Genomic DNA, 17554 nt, shown 5'->3' with positions numbered 1-17554 from the left:
AGGATATCTGCACAGGGCAACAGGTAGGATATCTGCTCCTGGGCAGTGTGAATAATGCTGCCTGGAAGGCTGATGACAAGTTGGAGTAGTACTGAGCTACAACAGATTAGTCACTCCCATGGGAAATTAAGGTGCAGTAAAAGCCTGACTTTTACCACACCTTAGTAACTTCCCTCCAAGTGGTTTATGAAAACCTTCCTGGTAGAAATAAACTCCTGTCCTGCAAACGGACAGCGATACTGTAATGCTAGCTGGCAATTTTTCTTACAGTAACAAATGTACCTAAAAACTCATGACATCCTCTTTGAGAACATTCATTTTGCATTTTCTCAGGATTCTGCTTTTTGATGTGTGACTCCTACTTTATGGAATATACTTTCAGCTAATACTTTTTGACTTTCCATTGGACCAAAGGTTGTCGCTACATAAGATATCATAATCGTCTGTTGTCATTCCAAGCAGCCACCTGGGATGCCGATTTTCGTCAGTTATTCTTTGCATCTACATCATATCAAAATTTCAGGAAATTGTTTAACACCTACTTATTTAGAAAATTTCGGAAAGACTGAATTTCTACTATATTCTGTGTTTGTCACAATTTTTTTACCCTGTTAAGCCACATAGATCTGAAGGGTAATGTAATGTAATGTAATGTAATTTATTTCTTATATACCGCTACATCCGTTAGGTTCTAAGCGGTTTACAGAAAACATACATTAAGATTAGAAATAAGAAAGGTACTTGAAAAATTCCCTTACTGTCCCGAAGGCTCACAATCTAACTAAAGTACCTGGAGGGTAATAGAGAAGTGAAAAGTAGAGTTAGAGGAAAAATAAAAATAAAATAAACATTTTAACAAGACAGCATTGATCTAAATACTTTGGAAGGTAGAAGAGAGGAGAGAAAGGAATAGAAGCATGATGAAGTGATGAAGTGGAGCAAGTAAGTTTAGGAGGAGCGATTGACGTTTCCAGAAAGGGCTTCTTCAGGGAAGAGACTTGGCAGACAGTCCCAGGATGCCTATGTCTCCTCCCCTGCGATGTTCTCCCATCCATGCATTCCCTCCCAGACACACTGTGTATAATGTGGTATACAGATGTTTTGTTATGTTATGCTAACATACTCTTTCCAGTTTGTCTGATTTTAGTCTTCACTGTTGGTTGTGTCCATCATTTGATCCACTTATCAACCTCTCTTATCTCGTTGCTGTCTGTCCTCCCAGTCCTACCCTCTTCTTATTTTGTCTTGTATTAATCAAGCCTTCTTGAGATCTTATGCCTTTGGCTCCTGGACCCCTTTATCTGGAACAATTCTCTCTGATACTGAAAGCTTCTCTCTGTCTATTTCTGCTCCTGCTTGAAGATCCATTTCTTCAAATTAGGCTTCGTCTCCTCAGACCATCTTCCTCTAATGCCTCAGTTCAGGCATTGTTCTTTGTGCTGCTCATTATCCCTGATTACTGCCATGTTATTCTGAGCACCTCATGAAGCATTCTAGTTAAGAGCACTTCTAAAACATAAAGGGAGTAATATTCAGCCAATGACAGTCAGAGGTTTTCTAAATGCTGACCACCGCCACTGAAATCATGCCCAGATATTCAATGCTGGATCATGTCTGGGTAAATATCTAGCTATGTGTGAATGGACAGCACTTAACAGGATAAGTATTGATATTCAGCCTTTAACTAGATAAGTTAAACCAAACAATAAAATAACTGCTATTTATGTGGTCCTACTTGGCCAGTTAACTTATCCAATTAAGGTTTGAATAATGGCACTTATCCCATTAAGTGCCAACTCTGTCCCGACTCCACTCCTGGACTACCCACACAATAGCTGGTTTCGGCTTTATCAGTTTGAATATTCCTTCAGGCCACTGAATGTTCCCTCGAGGCCTGGTAACTGTGAGTTAACCAGATAAGAATCTCCCTTACCCAGTTAACTTACTTTGAATATTGACCCCAAATATACTTTCTTATATTGGCACAAATAGGAAAAAGCTACTTCTGAAAAGGCCCCTCTGACACAAAAATGGTATTCCAACTATAGCGTGACACAATAGCTTAACTCCGTTCCTGACAAGAGCCTGATTAGCTAACACTGCAGTACAACAATCAGGGCTGAATATTTCTGGAAGCTATAAATAAAAACATAAGTTATCTACTTTAATTATTAACAAGAGAAAAATTTACTGTCTTACCAGCCTCAAATTATATCATTAAATTCTGCCTTCTTCAGCACACTCACAGACTCAGCAACCTCTTGAGTTAATTGATGATCACTAATAATGGAAGATAATTAATTGCAAAGCTCACAAATGTGCAGTCAGGAAAACTAAAGCTGAGTGTGTCTGTCTAAATTGCGGTATCACAGGTGATTCAGTGTGGTTGCTCTTGATTCATAGTGGAAAAAAAGTGTAGTTGTTTGTGTTTTTGACAGGCTACTAGTTTTCTACTAGATGTTTTAATAGCATTGAATTGCAGAAGGTGATATATGCTGCATACCACACACTTTTGTCTTGAGAGCAGGTCTTTAAGTGCTGACCTATATAAACGAAGCATCTCAGTTATTGCCATACTTGCATTACCATAAACTGGGAAAAGTTACAGTTACATAAAAAAGTGCAATAGAAAAATTTTCTAATAACATTCAGTGTGAACCCACTGCTGGATTTCACAGATATCGGTTCTCAGAATTCGTAGGTCTCCTGCATCTTCTCTCTTTGGTGATGTTCCTCAGAATGGAACTCCTCTCATATGAGGAAAGATCAAAGAGGTTAGGGTCTTCAGCTTGGAAAAGAGATGGCTTAGGGGAGATATGATTGAAATCTACAAAATCCTGAGTCGTATAAAACAGGTACAAGTGAATAGATTTTTTTTAACTTTTGTTCACCCTCTCCAAGGTAGAGAGAACGAGAGGGCACTCTCTAAAGTTAAAAGGGGATAGATTCCGTACAAACGTAAGGAAGTTCTTCTTCACCCAGAGAGTGGTAGAAATCTGGAACGCTCTTCCAGAGGCTGTTATAGGGGAAAGCACCCTTCAGAGATTCAAGAAAAGATTAGATAAGTTCATTCTGGACCAGAACATGTGCAGATACGGCTAGACTCAAATAGGGCATCGGTCTTTGACCTAAGGGCCGCCACGTGAGCGGAATGCTGGGCACGATGGACCACTGGTCTGACCCAGCAGCGGCAAATCTTAGTTCTTATAAGAAGATCTTGCTTGACAAACTTATGTTCTTATTTTCATTAAACATTACAAATATTAGGGGACACTCAATGAGGTTACAAGAAAATACTCTTAAAACCAAAAGAAGAAAATATTTTTTCACTCTATACTTGGTTACATGGCAAGTAGGCATGTTTAGGGGCAGAGATTGGGATTTGGGTTGACTTAGCCACTGGTAGGCGCCTACCTTAGGTACACTTATTTAGACCAAGAAAACCCTGGTCTAAATGACAATGGCCTGGATTCTCTAAACAGTACCGGTTTTTAGGTGCCAGTAGGTGCCTAAGTTCAGTGAAAAACACCATTTAAATGATGTTTTTCACTGCTTTTCAAGGTGCCTAAAAAATTGGCTCCAAAAGCGCACGTCCATAGGTGCTTGAGGCATGGCTAACACCGGAAGTGGCATTAGGTGCCATAAAGTGCCTATGGAGGCATGATTCACATCAAAGTTAGGCACCAGAAATGTGGGCCTAGAAAAGCCTGGCTTACCTTTCCAGTGCCTACCTTTGCCATCATGTGACTGATACACAAATCGACAGCCGCTTTTAAGGCAGCTTCCAACAACAGCCCCAGTTAGAGAATTCAGGACAGTGTATCTAAGGATTCAATGTCTACCAGCACCACTAGGCACAATTCTATAAATATTGCCTAGCGGTTGATTGACAACTGCACCAGACAGAACCTAGGAGTCAAATGTCATATACAGAAAAGTGCTGTGTAGGAACTAGTTACAGTAATGCTAATCACTGTAATTAGTTACATTTGGAGGTAACTATGTGACTAGTTACTTCTGAATAAGATCGACTAAATTAAGTAACTAGTTTATTTTAGTAACTACTAACAACATTTACAAATTACATTTGCGTTACTGTTTACATAGCATGCAGAACAATTGATGATGAATCCACACTTGCGGCATAGAAAGCTTTTCGGGAGCTTTGTGAGTCGAGTCTAGTGCTGCCCGATTCACGATTCAAATTGATTCACCGATTCACTTTGGGTGAATCGATTCGAATTGATTTAAAAACAAAAAAAATTAGCCTCCCGATTTGGTGACTGACCCTCCCCCTCTAAAGCAGGAGCGGCAGTGCTTTCTCTTACTGGCCAGCTGCTGCGGCTCCTGCTTTAAAAGGCGAAGGGGGAGGGTCAGTCAGTAAGCACTGGTGTCTGGCTTCCCCCCTGGCCTCCCACGCATCCATTTACCTAATTCTGGCAGTGGAGCAACCTGCAGAGAGGATCACCGGTACTAACGATCTTTGCAGGTTGCCATCAGCCTCCGGAGCTGTTTCCTCTGCCTCGATCCTGCCTCTGATGTCAGAGGAGGAGCAGGACTGCAGCAGGGACATGCAGGCCTTCCAGGGGGGGTGCAGTCCTTCATGGGGGGGGGGAGACAGATAGGCCTTCAGGGAGGATGGTGCAGCCCTTCAGGGGGGATGGTGCAGTCCTTCAGGGGGGGATGGTGCAGGCCTTTGGGGGAGGGGATCCCTGGTGTAGAAGTACTCAGAGGAAGGGAAGGAGGGAAAGGGGTTCAAAGACATACATATGTCAAACTTTGGGGGACAAAATAATGGTTCTAAAAACAGAGGAGAGGGAGAGAGATGGTGGACAATGGGATTTCAAGTTTTCTTTATTTTTGATATAGTGTTTATCATACAGGTATCTAAACGGTTTACAATAATTTGTATTAAAAGTTAAAAAAGAATAAAAACTTGGCTAAGCTGATTTAGGGAGGGAAGGAACAGAAAGGGAGAGAAGTTAGACACAAGGGATGGTGTGGAGGGGGTACAGAGATACGTAGTTGGGAAGAGAAAGGGAGAGATGGTGGACCCTGGGGTGGTGGAGAAGAAGAGAGATATGCTGGATGAAAGAGTAGTTGAGAAAAGGTGGATCTGGGGATGGAGACAAAAAAAGGAAAGATGCCAGACCGCCGGGGGAAGAAAGGGAAACGGAAGGGGAGGACAGAGATCGGAAGATGGATGGTTAGCACGGAGGAAGGAGACCCTGGCAAACACGTTATCAGATGACAACCAGAGCCTGGGACCAACAAGATTTGAATAATGATTAGACGACAAAAGGTAGAAAAAATAATTTTATTTTCTATTTTGTGATTACAATATGTCAGATTTGAAATGTGTATCCTGCCAGAGGATTTGTTTACACTACAGCGCCAGTGTGGGTAGGATAGGGCAAAGGGGGTAAAGAGGATATAAAAGGGGTGAAGAGGCTATAAAATAAATCCACCAGGATGTTTGAAAAAAAACACCTAATTGGGCAGGAAAATCGAATCGAAAAATCGATTCAATAGGCTGAATCGAATTGAAATTAATTTTTCCTGAATCGGGCAGCACTAGTTGAGTCATTAGAATTCATTCAGTTGGTCACTGGTCTTGAACTAGGCAAAATAGTATTGACTCACATGGTTCTTACTGGACATGTTGAAAACCAGTATCATAAGATAACAGATGACCTTCAGAATAAACTGTCATTTGTGACTGAAGTCTGCACAACAGCTCCCACAACAGAAGGGGTTTTTTTAGTTACTTTACACTGGATCGAGATCAGCACATTGGAATGAAAATCTGCAGCATTGGGCTTGTTCACATTTGCAAGGATGACATGATTTCAACTTGATTGCATCAACACTCGAGAAGATTCACTCTAAATTTTGTATCACTGACAAAGTACTCTGCACAGTTACTGACAACTGATCAAACTTTGTTAAGGCGTTCAAGGCATTCTCAGAGATGGTTGTAGAACCAACACAAGTTGTGCCCTCACAAATCAACAATGGAAAGTGACCTTTGCAGACATCCTAGACAACCAAACAGATGAAGAAGCAACAAAGTATGCACTTGAATCTTACCATCGTTGCATCACCCACACAATGAACTTGATTGTTGTATCTGATTCAGAAGGGGCCAATGAAGATGCAGATTACAAGAAGTTAAGCCATAGAACCTTGGCTAAATGCAGTGCCCTCTGGAACAAGTGCAGTAAAAGTCCACAGGCAGCTGAAATAGTGTACACCTCTCCCTCCGAATCCACGGTTTCAGCATCTGCGGATTCGGTTATTCGCAATTTTTTTTTTTAATCCATTTTCATTTTTAGGGCTATTTTTAAGCCCTCTTAGACCCCCCCTTAAGCCTAACCTGGTGGTCTAGCGGGTTTTCGGGGCAGGAACAATCTTACTACGCTCTTCCATGTGCAGATCACTCATAGGAAATGGCTGCCGTGAGCTCCCATAGTCTCTCGAAACTACGACAGGAGCTCACAGCAGCCATTTCCTATGAGTGATCTGCATGGGGCAGGAGCATAGGAAGATCGCTCCTGACCCGTAAACCCGCTAGACCACCAGGTAAGGCTTATGGGATGCTGGGGGGAAGCAGGGGATGGGTCAGAGCCGACCCGAATATTATTTGTGGTTTTTTAATATTCACGGGCCAGTTCTGTCCCTAACTCTAGTGGATACGGAGGGAGAAGTGTACAAAATATTGGAAACCACACTTGCTGTACCAAATGGCAGAGTATATTAAGGTGATGAAACCAATTGCTATGGCACTGGACACACTGCAGGCTGAAGACCATTGTTTCATGGGAGTTCTTCTGCCAATGACCTGTGTACACATCTTACTTCCATCAGGCCTTCGCTCAAATTTTCCAGCCCACTTGTTGATGCTCTAATGAATGGTATCATTAAGCGCTTTGGTCCACTTGAAGCTAAGAATAATTTGATAGTAGCAAGTGTTTCACATTCACAATTCAAGCTGCGCTGGATTCAGTCAGATGCTGCTAGAGTTCATGTCAAATATTTACTGATGCAAGCAATGCAGGCTCAGGCTGACGCTGAAACACAACTCCTAATGCAGCACCAACTTCCAGTGAAGACACCAGCTTCTTCTGCTTCTTTGAATAAAATAAAGGGGACGATGCTGTGCAGTCAGAACTAGACCTCTTCGTGAATGATGCTGCACTTGATATGTCCAGTCTCCAGTGCTATCCAACTGTGAAAGAAGTGTTTATTCTGAAGAATGCAAACCTTCCATCAATGAGCATCTAGAAAGAAATAAACTTATGAAAACAAGCCAACATGGCTTCTGCAAGGGAAGATCATGCCTAACGAATTTATTGCACTTCTTTGAAGGAATTAACAAACGGATGGACAAAGGGGACCCCATAGACATCGTATACCTAGATTTCCAAAAAGCCTTTGATAAGGTACCCCATGAACGCCTACAACGGAAACTGAAGAACCATGGGGTGGAAGGAGATGTACATAGATGGATCAAGAATTGGTTGGCGGGTAGAAAGCAAAGGGTAGGAGTGAAGGGCCATTACTCGGACTGGAGGAGGGTCACGAGTGGTGTTCCACAGGAGTCGGTACTCGGACCGCTGCTGTTCAATATATTTATAAATGATCTAGAAACAGGGACGAAGTGCGAAGTAATAAAATTCGCAGACGACACCAAACTATTTAGTGGAGTTAGGACTAAAGAGGACTGCAAAGATTTACAAAGGGACCTGAACAAACTAGGAGAGTGGGTGACGAGATGGCAGATGAAGTTCAATGTAGAGAAATGTAGTCTTGCATGTAGGAAACAGAAACCCGAGGAGGGCTGGTAATAGTGAAAGTATCCAAGAAAAGGACTTGGGGGTAATAGTGGACAAGACAATGAAGCCATCGGCACAGTGCACAGCGGCTGCTAAGAAGGCAAATAGAATGCTAGGTACTATCAAGAAAGGTATTACAACTAGAACGAAAGAAGTTATCCTGCCGTTGTATCGGGCGATGGTGCTCCCGCATCTGGAGTACTGCGTCCAATATTGGTCGTCGTACCTTAAGAAGGATATGGCGATACTCGAGAGGGTTCAGAAAAGAGTGACACGATTGATAAAGGGTATGGAAAACCTTTCATATGCAGAAAGATTAGAGAAACTGGGGCTCTTTTCCCCAGAAAAGCGGAGACTTAGAGGGGACATGATAGAGTCTTACAAGATCATGAAGAGCATAGAGAAAGTGAAGAGGGACAGATACTTCAAACTTTCAAAAACTACAAGAACGAGAGGACATTCGGTAAAATTAAGAGGGGGCAGATTCAAAACCAATGCTAGGAAGTTCTTCTTCACCCAAAGGATGGTGGACACCTGGAATGCGCTTCCAGAGGGTGTGATAGAACAGAGTATGGTTCAAGAAGGGATTAGATAATTTCCTGAAGGAAAAGGGGCTAGAAGAGTATAGATAGGGGATTGCTATACAGGTCCTGGACCTTATGGGCCACCGCATGAACGGACTGCTGGGCATGATGGACCTCTGGTCTGACCCAGCAGAGGCACTGCTTGTGTTCTTATGTTAAGAGACTCTTTCTTTAGCATCGGTATACAGATTCTTACACCATGCAGGAACAGTTTAACCGATGAGCATTTTGAAATGCTTTTAATGCTCAGAGCCAATAAAAAAACTCATTTGAAAATAAAGTACTCATTGTTGTAATGTTCATATAGTTATAATTAATAAACAAAGTAACTATAAACTATCTAGTTAATTAATTTTTTAGTAAGTAGTAAAAAAGTAACTATTCACATTTAGTGAAGAGTAACTGAAATGGTAACTAGTTACTTTTTTACAGTAACTAGCACAGCTCTGAATATAATCAGGGTCTCAGTGCCGGTACTGAGATATGGGCTAGCACTGAATATCCTTAATGAAGTCTGTGTGGCTAGTGTTTAAAAATTGACTGCTACAGACTGAAATTCACCAGGCAATAAATTCATCCATTAAGCAACAACAATAAGAAAGGAAGTTAATGTGACACACATCAGAAGAAAGGTAGTAAAAGGAGATACAGCCAAACCTCGGTTTGCGAGTAACCCGGTTTGCGAGTGTTTTGCAAGATGAGCAAAACATTCTCGCAAAACTTGTCTCGCAAACCGAGTACTGACTCGATTTGCGAGCACCCCCCTCCCCCCGATAACCGGCATCGCTCCCCCCCTCCCGCTCAAACCGTCACAACCCCCCCCCCCCCCACGAGCGAACTGGCACACCCGGCGAGAGGGAGAATTAGAAGTCCTTGAGCATGCGCAGATGCATGCTTAAGGCCGGCAGAAGCAGGAAGATCTTCTAGCGGCACCGGTACGTCTTGTGGGCTGCGTGCCAGTGCCAGACGGGGGAGGGGGGGGTAAGTTTAAGTTGTTCATGCAGGGGGGGTGCCAGTTCATGCAGAGGGGGGATGCCGGTTCGTGCCGAGGGGGGTCTTTGTGAGTTGGGGGGGGGAGGGTGTGGGAACGTATCAAAGCGAGTTTCCATTATTTCCTATGGGGAAACTCGTTGATATACGAAATTAGAGAATGACATGGTGACAAAATTCATCACCATTCCCATCCCCGCGGATAACCGTGGGAAATAATCCCATGTCATTTTCTAGTGTCTATTTCAATCTCAGTCCTTCTACACCAGCATTCTTCAAAGCAAAGCATGTGGGTCAGTGGTTCTGGCCATTCATACTCTGATTCTTCCCTCTCTCTTTAAAGAATGGCATGAAGATGGCTTCCCGCGGTTATCCGCGGGGATGGGAACGGTGATGAATTTTGTCACCATGTCATTCTTTAATACGAGCATTTTGGTTTACGAGCATGCTTCTGGAACGAATTATGCTCGTAAACCAAGGTTCCACTGTACTTGGGAAGGAGTGGCCTCCTGGTTAAGAGTTACAGCCTCAGCACCTTAAGGTTGTTGGTTCAATCCCTGTGCTGTTCCTTGTGACCCCGGGCAAGTGACTCAGTCCTCCATTGCCACAGGTATAGGATTACCAGACATCCGGGAAAACCCGGACATGTCCTCTTTTTAGAGGACTGTCCGGGGTCCCGGCAGACTTTCCAAAACTAGGCAGTTTGTCCAGGTTTTAGAAAGCCCCAACGAGCTCTGGCCGCATCTGGCACGGATGTGTGTGACTGGAGTCTTAGGCCACTCCCACTGCTTCTCAGGATGCACTGAGGAGGCCTAAGACTCCGGTTGGCCCAGGTGCCTAAGGCCCCTCTCCGGTGCATTTTGGGATGCAGTGGGAGTGGCCTAAGACAGTTCAAATTATACACACATTGTGTTTCTTTGTATATCCAATATTAAGAAATTATTCCAACTAAGAAATCCAAAATCACAAAACTAAACATAAAAAAGCAATATCATTACCTGTTTCAATCTCCCAGACATAAACAGAGTCATCTTCACATCCTACAATTAGAACATCTTCAACTGGATGCCATTTTATCATCTTTACAGGGAAAAGCTGCTTTCGGGCATGCAAGAGACATAAGCGCTGCTGGAGGTGCAGGAGAGCAACTGAATGATCACTGCATACGCAGCAAACACTTAAGTGAACCTTTGTCTACAAAAGAGCACACACAAAATAATCTCAGGTTAATGTCATAGACCTTTGAAAAAGGCTGCTTTGTTGTTCATTCTTTAGCTCAAAGCTGCCTGGAAAGATCAACATTAGGTCTCTCCAAAGGAAATTGTACAGGGTATACAGATAGATTAACTGTTGACTAAGGAGGGATTGCTTCAAGGGGCGCTAACCAATTTAGTGTGTGCTAACTGATTTAACGTGCACTAAATGCTAACGTGCTCCTAGGACTATAATGGGCATCTTTAGCATTTAGCCTGCGCTTCATCGGTTACTGCCCCTTTATGAATTCCCTCCTAAGCTGATATTTAATGTGGGAATTACCACATGCTAACAGCATGAGGCTATATTAACAACAGAGAAGCAATTTAATTTAAAGAATACTTATATTTACATGCATATGCCACTGGAATACCAGCATGTATGCACATTTGTGCACACATAAATTCAACCATGCCACATTTCACCTAAGTGCTATTCTATACATATGCATCTATCCTACATAGTGCATAGCTTGAGGGTGAGCATATACATAGGCAGAGTCTGGGCACAGCAAGGGCAGGAAGCAATTACATATGTAGGGGTTGATATTCAGACAGCAGTGCTCAGCATTTTGCTCACTGTCACCAGTCAGCTTGGAAATTCAATATTGGGCCATGTTCGGGCTTTGGCATTGAATTTCCGAGTTTAAGGAGCTGGCTAAAGAATATTTAGCACTTAAACAGCTATGGGTTACCACAGTGCACATGAAGATAGGACTGACTTTTATGTAGTCCTATTTATGTGGTTACCTTGGCCTATTAAATTCCAAATATCAGCACATAATTGGCTAAGTAATGACTCCATTCCTAGAACACCCCTAAAATAGCTGGTTTTGAGCTAGGCACTAACTGGTTAAGTGCCATTGAATATGAATGAGCTGTTTCTGACTGGTTAAATCACTTTGAATATCAATCTGGTAGATTACATTATCCTATAAAGTGAGCAATAATAATTGTATGTTTCTAGGTAAATTTTATCTTGAAAATGGCCCTAAGGATTTTCATGAAATGGAGTAAATCTACGGTTTTCGGGTGCGAGAAAGCGATTTAGCTAGGTCTGGAGTTTGGCAAAATTCATTTGGGGGATTTTTCCGACATTTCCACCTCCACCTGCAAACCATTGGTCAGAAATTCTTAAGGAAGCTTAGCCAGCCAATAGGCTGCAGGGAACATCAGGACTGAAGGTTGCAAAGGCAGTGTGTCTGTAACTATTGCTCTCACCTCCCCCTAATTAGCTATTTAGTTTAGGCATGGATCTGCAATCCTCACTCAAAACTGTACTCCCAACTTTGGGCAACCTATACAGAATCTGGCAGTATGTAGAAAGAAGGCACAATGTTTCAAAAAGAGTGCGCATTATTGTTGGAAGTAATATTGGCCAGAAAACCAGATAAAACAAAATTATCATAAATGACATAAAAAACTCAAATCAGTGTAACATAATATAATATAACAACACATTTCTAGACCGCATAGCTATAAGTTCAATGTGGTTAACAAAAGATTATGCTATGAAGAATACAGAAAGATCTTATTGGTCAGAAATTTTGAAAAAAGAAAGGTTTTCAACAATTTTCTAAAATGTTCATAAGAGCAGAAATCTTTATCATAGTACACTGCTTGATATGAAAGAGCGTGCTCGTGATATTTCTTACTTTTACAGCCCTTAGTTGGCGGAAACATAAAAAAGGGCATGTGACTTTCTATTGTTCTTATGCAATAGCATGAGGAACCTGTCGGCGAGGTATAGTGGAGCCCAGGGCCGGATTTAGATGAAAAGAGGCCCTAGGCTATTCCACTTATGAGGCCCTTTCACCTCCCATTTTTAAGTTTGTAAATGACATGAGAGATAATAAAATACATCATTACTGTGATATATATCAATATGTTAAATGAAACATGTTGTTATTGGTACTAACCTTTATAAAAAATGTGACTCGGATCTTGAGGCCCTAGGCTGAAGCCTAGTTAGCCTATAGGAAAATCCGGCCCTGGTGGAGCCCTTCCCTTAGCATCATGGATGAAGAGCTTTTATTTTGGGTTGTTTTTAATACGTGACCTAGCTGACCTATAGAAGAGTTGCTCTCTTTTCCTGGGGTCTGATGGAACACAATGAACTTATTAGTCTTTCCTATTAGAATGTGTTTCTTTTCTATTACTAATGAACATTTTTGATTGAAACTCGCTTTGATGGGTTGATCCTAGGTGGTTTATCAAATAAATATAACCTTGAGACAACACAAAATGAACATTTTCTGCCTGTAGTCATCCAAAATTAATGTTGGCTTTTAAGAACTTGCTCAGTATTTAGATCTTTAGTATAGAATAGATCCAGGAGAGTTAGAAAAGTGAAAAGTGCAAGTGTAAAGTACCTAGCAGAAATAAATATTGGGCATGGATGTTGAGTCATGAAAAACAGAAGACAACTCAGTTGCTGATACAGTGATTGAAAGATAAGAGGAGACCTGGGGGAAAGAAAGGAAGAGCTGATACAGAATGAATTGATCCACTAGTGACAGTTGTGCAATAAATATTTTTTTTTTCACATACAAAGAACAAAGAGAAAGAGAGTTAGTGCATGGACCTGTTCTGTACAGAAACAATTACAAATGAAAAGAGCTTGAGATACATTAATGGTTTGAAACTTTGCAAAGCCTTGTCTGAGCTGTATGAATCTAAAAAAAAAAAAAACAACCGGATTCAATGAATGAAGTCATTTGTACTCTGCACGAACTTTTGGTCTGATGATAAATAATAGATGACAAGCTTGGAGATATCCAACATGTTTATGAACTGTGTAATGTTAACAGAGGTTAATCATTAAAATACGCTCCTATTGATTTGATTTGTAATTGGATGATAATATTTTCCAACCTTTCAATTTGGATACCCTCAGGAGTCTCTTCCTTACTGAACGTGTGATAGATTGGTGAAACTAAAGGCTAAGAGTCTACTGAAGCCTCTCTTCGGAAAGGTTTATAGGACTTGAAATACCACACCCCCCTTTTCTAAACACATTATTCTTTTTTAAAGACGACTGTGGAACCCAAGAGTGTGTTAGATTGTTCATCTGTTTCCTATCAAGGTATTCTGAAAATCTGACTTTTTCTCTTTCATTAGGAAATTTCGGCTTTGGAAAGCTCTGTCAGACAAGGGTCTCTGCATTATTACTCATGCTAAATATTTTTTTCTACCGTTAACTCCCCCACCCCCACCCCTTTTTACAAAGCCAGGTAGTAGCTGCCGCATGGGAACGCTCCAATGCCCATTAAATCCCAATGGGCTTCGGAGTGATTACCGCAGCAGCAGTCACTACCGCAGCTTTGTAAAAGGAGCCCATATCGTGTGCTAATTACAAAATTAACATGTGGCATTTGCAAAATTTCTCTGTTGCTAGGGGCATCCCATTCAGTTAGAACACAGATAACTGAATTGCCTATACTATACTTAGGTGGCTTTCGCTATGCTGTGCTTTCTACCAAATTAACACTTAGGGACTCTTTTACTAAGCTGTGCTAAAAAGTAGCCTTAGCATATGCTTTCATATCTCATTCCCATACACTAAGACCATTTTAACTGCATGGGTAAAATGGATGAGTTTAATATTTCCAGCATTAATGACATCATGCTAAGTTTCCTGTTAGCACGTGAGCACTTACTGACATCTATTTTGTAGGCATTAAGGGCTACCCGATTAGAACAGAACATACCTACTCTCCGCCCCTGACTCACTCCAGCACTAACAAAATAAATTTTGTTTTTAGCATGTGGGTGGTGCACACATGCAAAAGTTATTGTGGGACAACTGAGCTCGCCCTGCAATAAGCCTTTTTTGGGGCTGCGGTAAGCATGCGTTACCTTTGTGTTAAGTACATCCTCTGCACAAATTCATCTCCCCTTCGCTATTAACTGTTATGGCAGTTAGAGCACATTTAGCAGTTAATAAGGACATAAGAAGTTGCCTCCGCTGGGTCAGACCAAAAGTTCCATCGTGTCCAGCAGTCCGCTCCCTCGGCGGCCCATCAGGTCCATGACCTGTAAGGTGATCCTTGTCCAAACCCTTTAATCCCCTTTATCCATCCGTACCCTTTCATAACCTATCCCTACCTTTTCCTAACCTATCCCTACCTCTATCTATATCCCTCAATCCTCGTATCCTTCAGGAATTTATCCAATCCTTCTTTAAAACCCCTTAGTGTACTATCACAACCTCCGGAAGCGCATTCCAGGTGTCCATCACCCTCTGAGTGAAAAAGAATTTCCTAGCATTTGTTCTAAACCTGTCCCCTTTCAATTTCTCCGAGTGCCCCCTTGTTCTTGTGGTTCCCAATAGGCTGAAGAATCTGTCCCTTTCTACCTTCTCTATGCCTTTCATGACCTTGAAAGTCTCTATCATGTCTCCTCTGAGTCTCCGCTTCTCCAGGGAGAAGAGCCCCAGCCTTTCCATCCTGTCAGCTTATGCAAGGTTTTCCATACCTTTTATCAGTTTCGTCGCTCTTCTCTGATCCCTCTCAAGTATCGCCATGTCCTTTTTGAGGTATGGTGACCAATATTGGACACAATACTCCAGATGCGGGCGGACCATCGCACGATACAGCGGCATGATCACTTCCTTCGTCCTGGTTGTAAGACCGTTCTTAATGATACCCAACATTCTATTCGCTTTCTTTGAGGCTACATTTTGTTAATTATTTATGTGGAAGCTATGTTGTTAAAATGCCCTGATTGCTGCTAAGATGCCCATTATATTCCTTTGGGCATCTTAGGGCTAGATTCACTAAGCAAACCGATCATGTACCGATCGGATTGTGACCCCTTTGCGACCTGATTTCCTTCCAACCCGATTCACTAACCTGTGTATCGATCCAATTCCGATCCGTGCATGCAAATGAGGGGAAACTAATGAAAGTAGGTAGGGACTCGATTCACACACACAAAAAAAGGGACACCGACTGGGCTGGTCGATCCAAAATAAGCGACTGCTGAGGACCGGTCGCTGAGGTCCTTTCCGACTGCCCTGCCTTCTGTTCTCTCCCCTACTTCTCTGCTCTCAGCCCCGATTTCCTGCTCTCAGCCCTGATCTCCTGCTCTCAGCCCTGATCTGCTGCCTGCCCGATCTCCTGTTCTCGCCCCAAGTCTCCTGCCCTTCCCCACAGTGCAAGCCCGTGGTTTTAACCCACAGGATTAAAGCGGGTTAAAACCACGGGCTTGCAAAAAAAACAAAACAACAAACTTTCCTGCTGAGAGCATGTGCAGACCATCTTAAGGCAAGGAAGATGGTCTGCGCATGCTCAAGGATCGCTCTCTAGTGATCCGTGCAGTCGATGAGGGGCGTGCCAGTGATCGCCCCCATTTGCATGCAGGCCTTTAGTGAATTTGTCGGCCTGCATGCAAACGGACATGGATCGGACAGGGATTCAAGGTTAGTGAATCTAGCCTTTAGTGTTTAGCCCATGCTAATTATTAGCACAAGCTAACGTGGTTAGCGTATGCTAAATTGCTTAGCACCTGTTGACGAATTCCCCTCTTAGGCCCAGATTCACTAAAGATAGCGACTCAATCGCTGTTGGCCGATTTTCAAAAAGCAATTGATTCACTATCAAATTTGCATGCAAATGATTTGCAAGGAGGTGCAAATCATTTGCATGCAAACTCACTGACTCAATCACTCAGTGAGCGATTGAGACATGCACAGAGCCCTGATAGCAGTGACAGGAGATGCAGCCTCCTGTCACTGCTGTCAGGGCTTCTGCCGGGGGGGGGGGTTCTTTTTCTTTTTAATGGCACAGATATTTTGTGTGTATTACACACGCAAAATATCTGCCCATTATAAAAAAGCCCCCCAACAAAGCGTCCCTCCCTCCCTCCCTCCCTCAACCAAAAAAATTGGCAGGAGGGATGCCCACTCCCTCCCGCCACTAGATGTTCCTCCCTCGATGCACCCCCCCCCCCCATGCGAATATGACAGGAGGGATGCCCACTCCCTCTTGCCATCGACCTCCCCTCCCCGCGGTCGGGTCAGGTTGAGGATCATCCCAACTTGAGTTTTGCTGTTTGCTGCTTCCTCAGGAGGGGAAACACATTTCAGCTTCTGTATCATGGAAAACTCCTAAACAGAGCCAAATGGCTCTCACTATGTGATACAGAAGCTGAAATGTGTTTTCCCCTCCTGAGGAAGCAGCAGACAGGGAAACTCGAATCGGGGGGATCCTCGATGGGTTCAGCTTCAGGAGTTCTGATTCAGGAGTTTGTTTTAAATCACTTAAAGCCACCACTGTGGGTGATCCGCACCTAACCGCTGAGCTTATTCAGATAAGTTCCTTATTTTACTTTGTTATATTCGGCAAAGTTAGGTGGTTGGACTAACAGGTGCGATGATGGTCCTACTGGGCAGCCACTTTAGTTTCCAAGGTACAAGTTCACATTAAGTTGGACGCATTAGTTGGTTGAGGGTCTGAGCACTGTTTAATTTATATTTAATATTTAAGTCATTAAACCGTGATTTATTTAATGAGTACTATTTGATATCACAGGTATTTAAAATATATTCCCTAAAGTGTATTCCCTTTAGTGTGTGAAGTAGATTTAAATGTAGCCAAAGAAGTTTCATAACGAAGATAGAAAGGGAAAGCTTCCATAATATAGGAACTGTCAGATTTATGAGTAGTATCATATGTAATATGACTAACTGAAGGGACAGTAAGGAGATTTTGTTGACTAGAACGCAATGTTCGGGAGGGACTGTATGGATGGAGTAGTCTGTCTATAAATGAAGGCGCGTGTTCTTGCCTAGTTTTAAATGTATGAAGCAGAATTCTATGTTAGTCAATGTGTAATTAGTAACCAATGAGCTGCAATCAAAGTGAGGTCACATGGTCAAAATTTTTTACTT

The 17554-nt window shown here is 42.4% G+C and overlaps 1 protein-coding gene across 1 annotated transcript in view; it reads right to left on the bottom strand.

Annotated features, from left to right (window-relative positions):
* The window catches only part of WDR72 (WD repeat domain 72), a 343080-nt gene that overhangs the window by 87400 nt on the left and 238126 nt on the right, over nucleotides 1-17554 (bottom strand). The window contains exon 15 of the mRNA XM_033920737.1: nucleotides 10408-10603. Coding sequence (XP_033776628.1) covers nucleotides 10408-10603 — 196 coding nt within the window. The remainder of the gene's footprint in view (nucleotides 1-10407; nucleotides 10604-17554) is intronic.

The sequence above is a fragment of the Geotrypetes seraphini genome, chromosome 14, assembly GCF_902459505.1.
Source record: "Geotrypetes seraphini chromosome 14, aGeoSer1.1, whole genome shotgun sequence".
NCBI lineage: Eukaryota > Metazoa > Chordata > Amphibia > Gymnophiona > Dermophiidae > Geotrypetes > Geotrypetes seraphini.
This window is presented reverse-complemented; position numbering and strand designations above follow the sequence as displayed.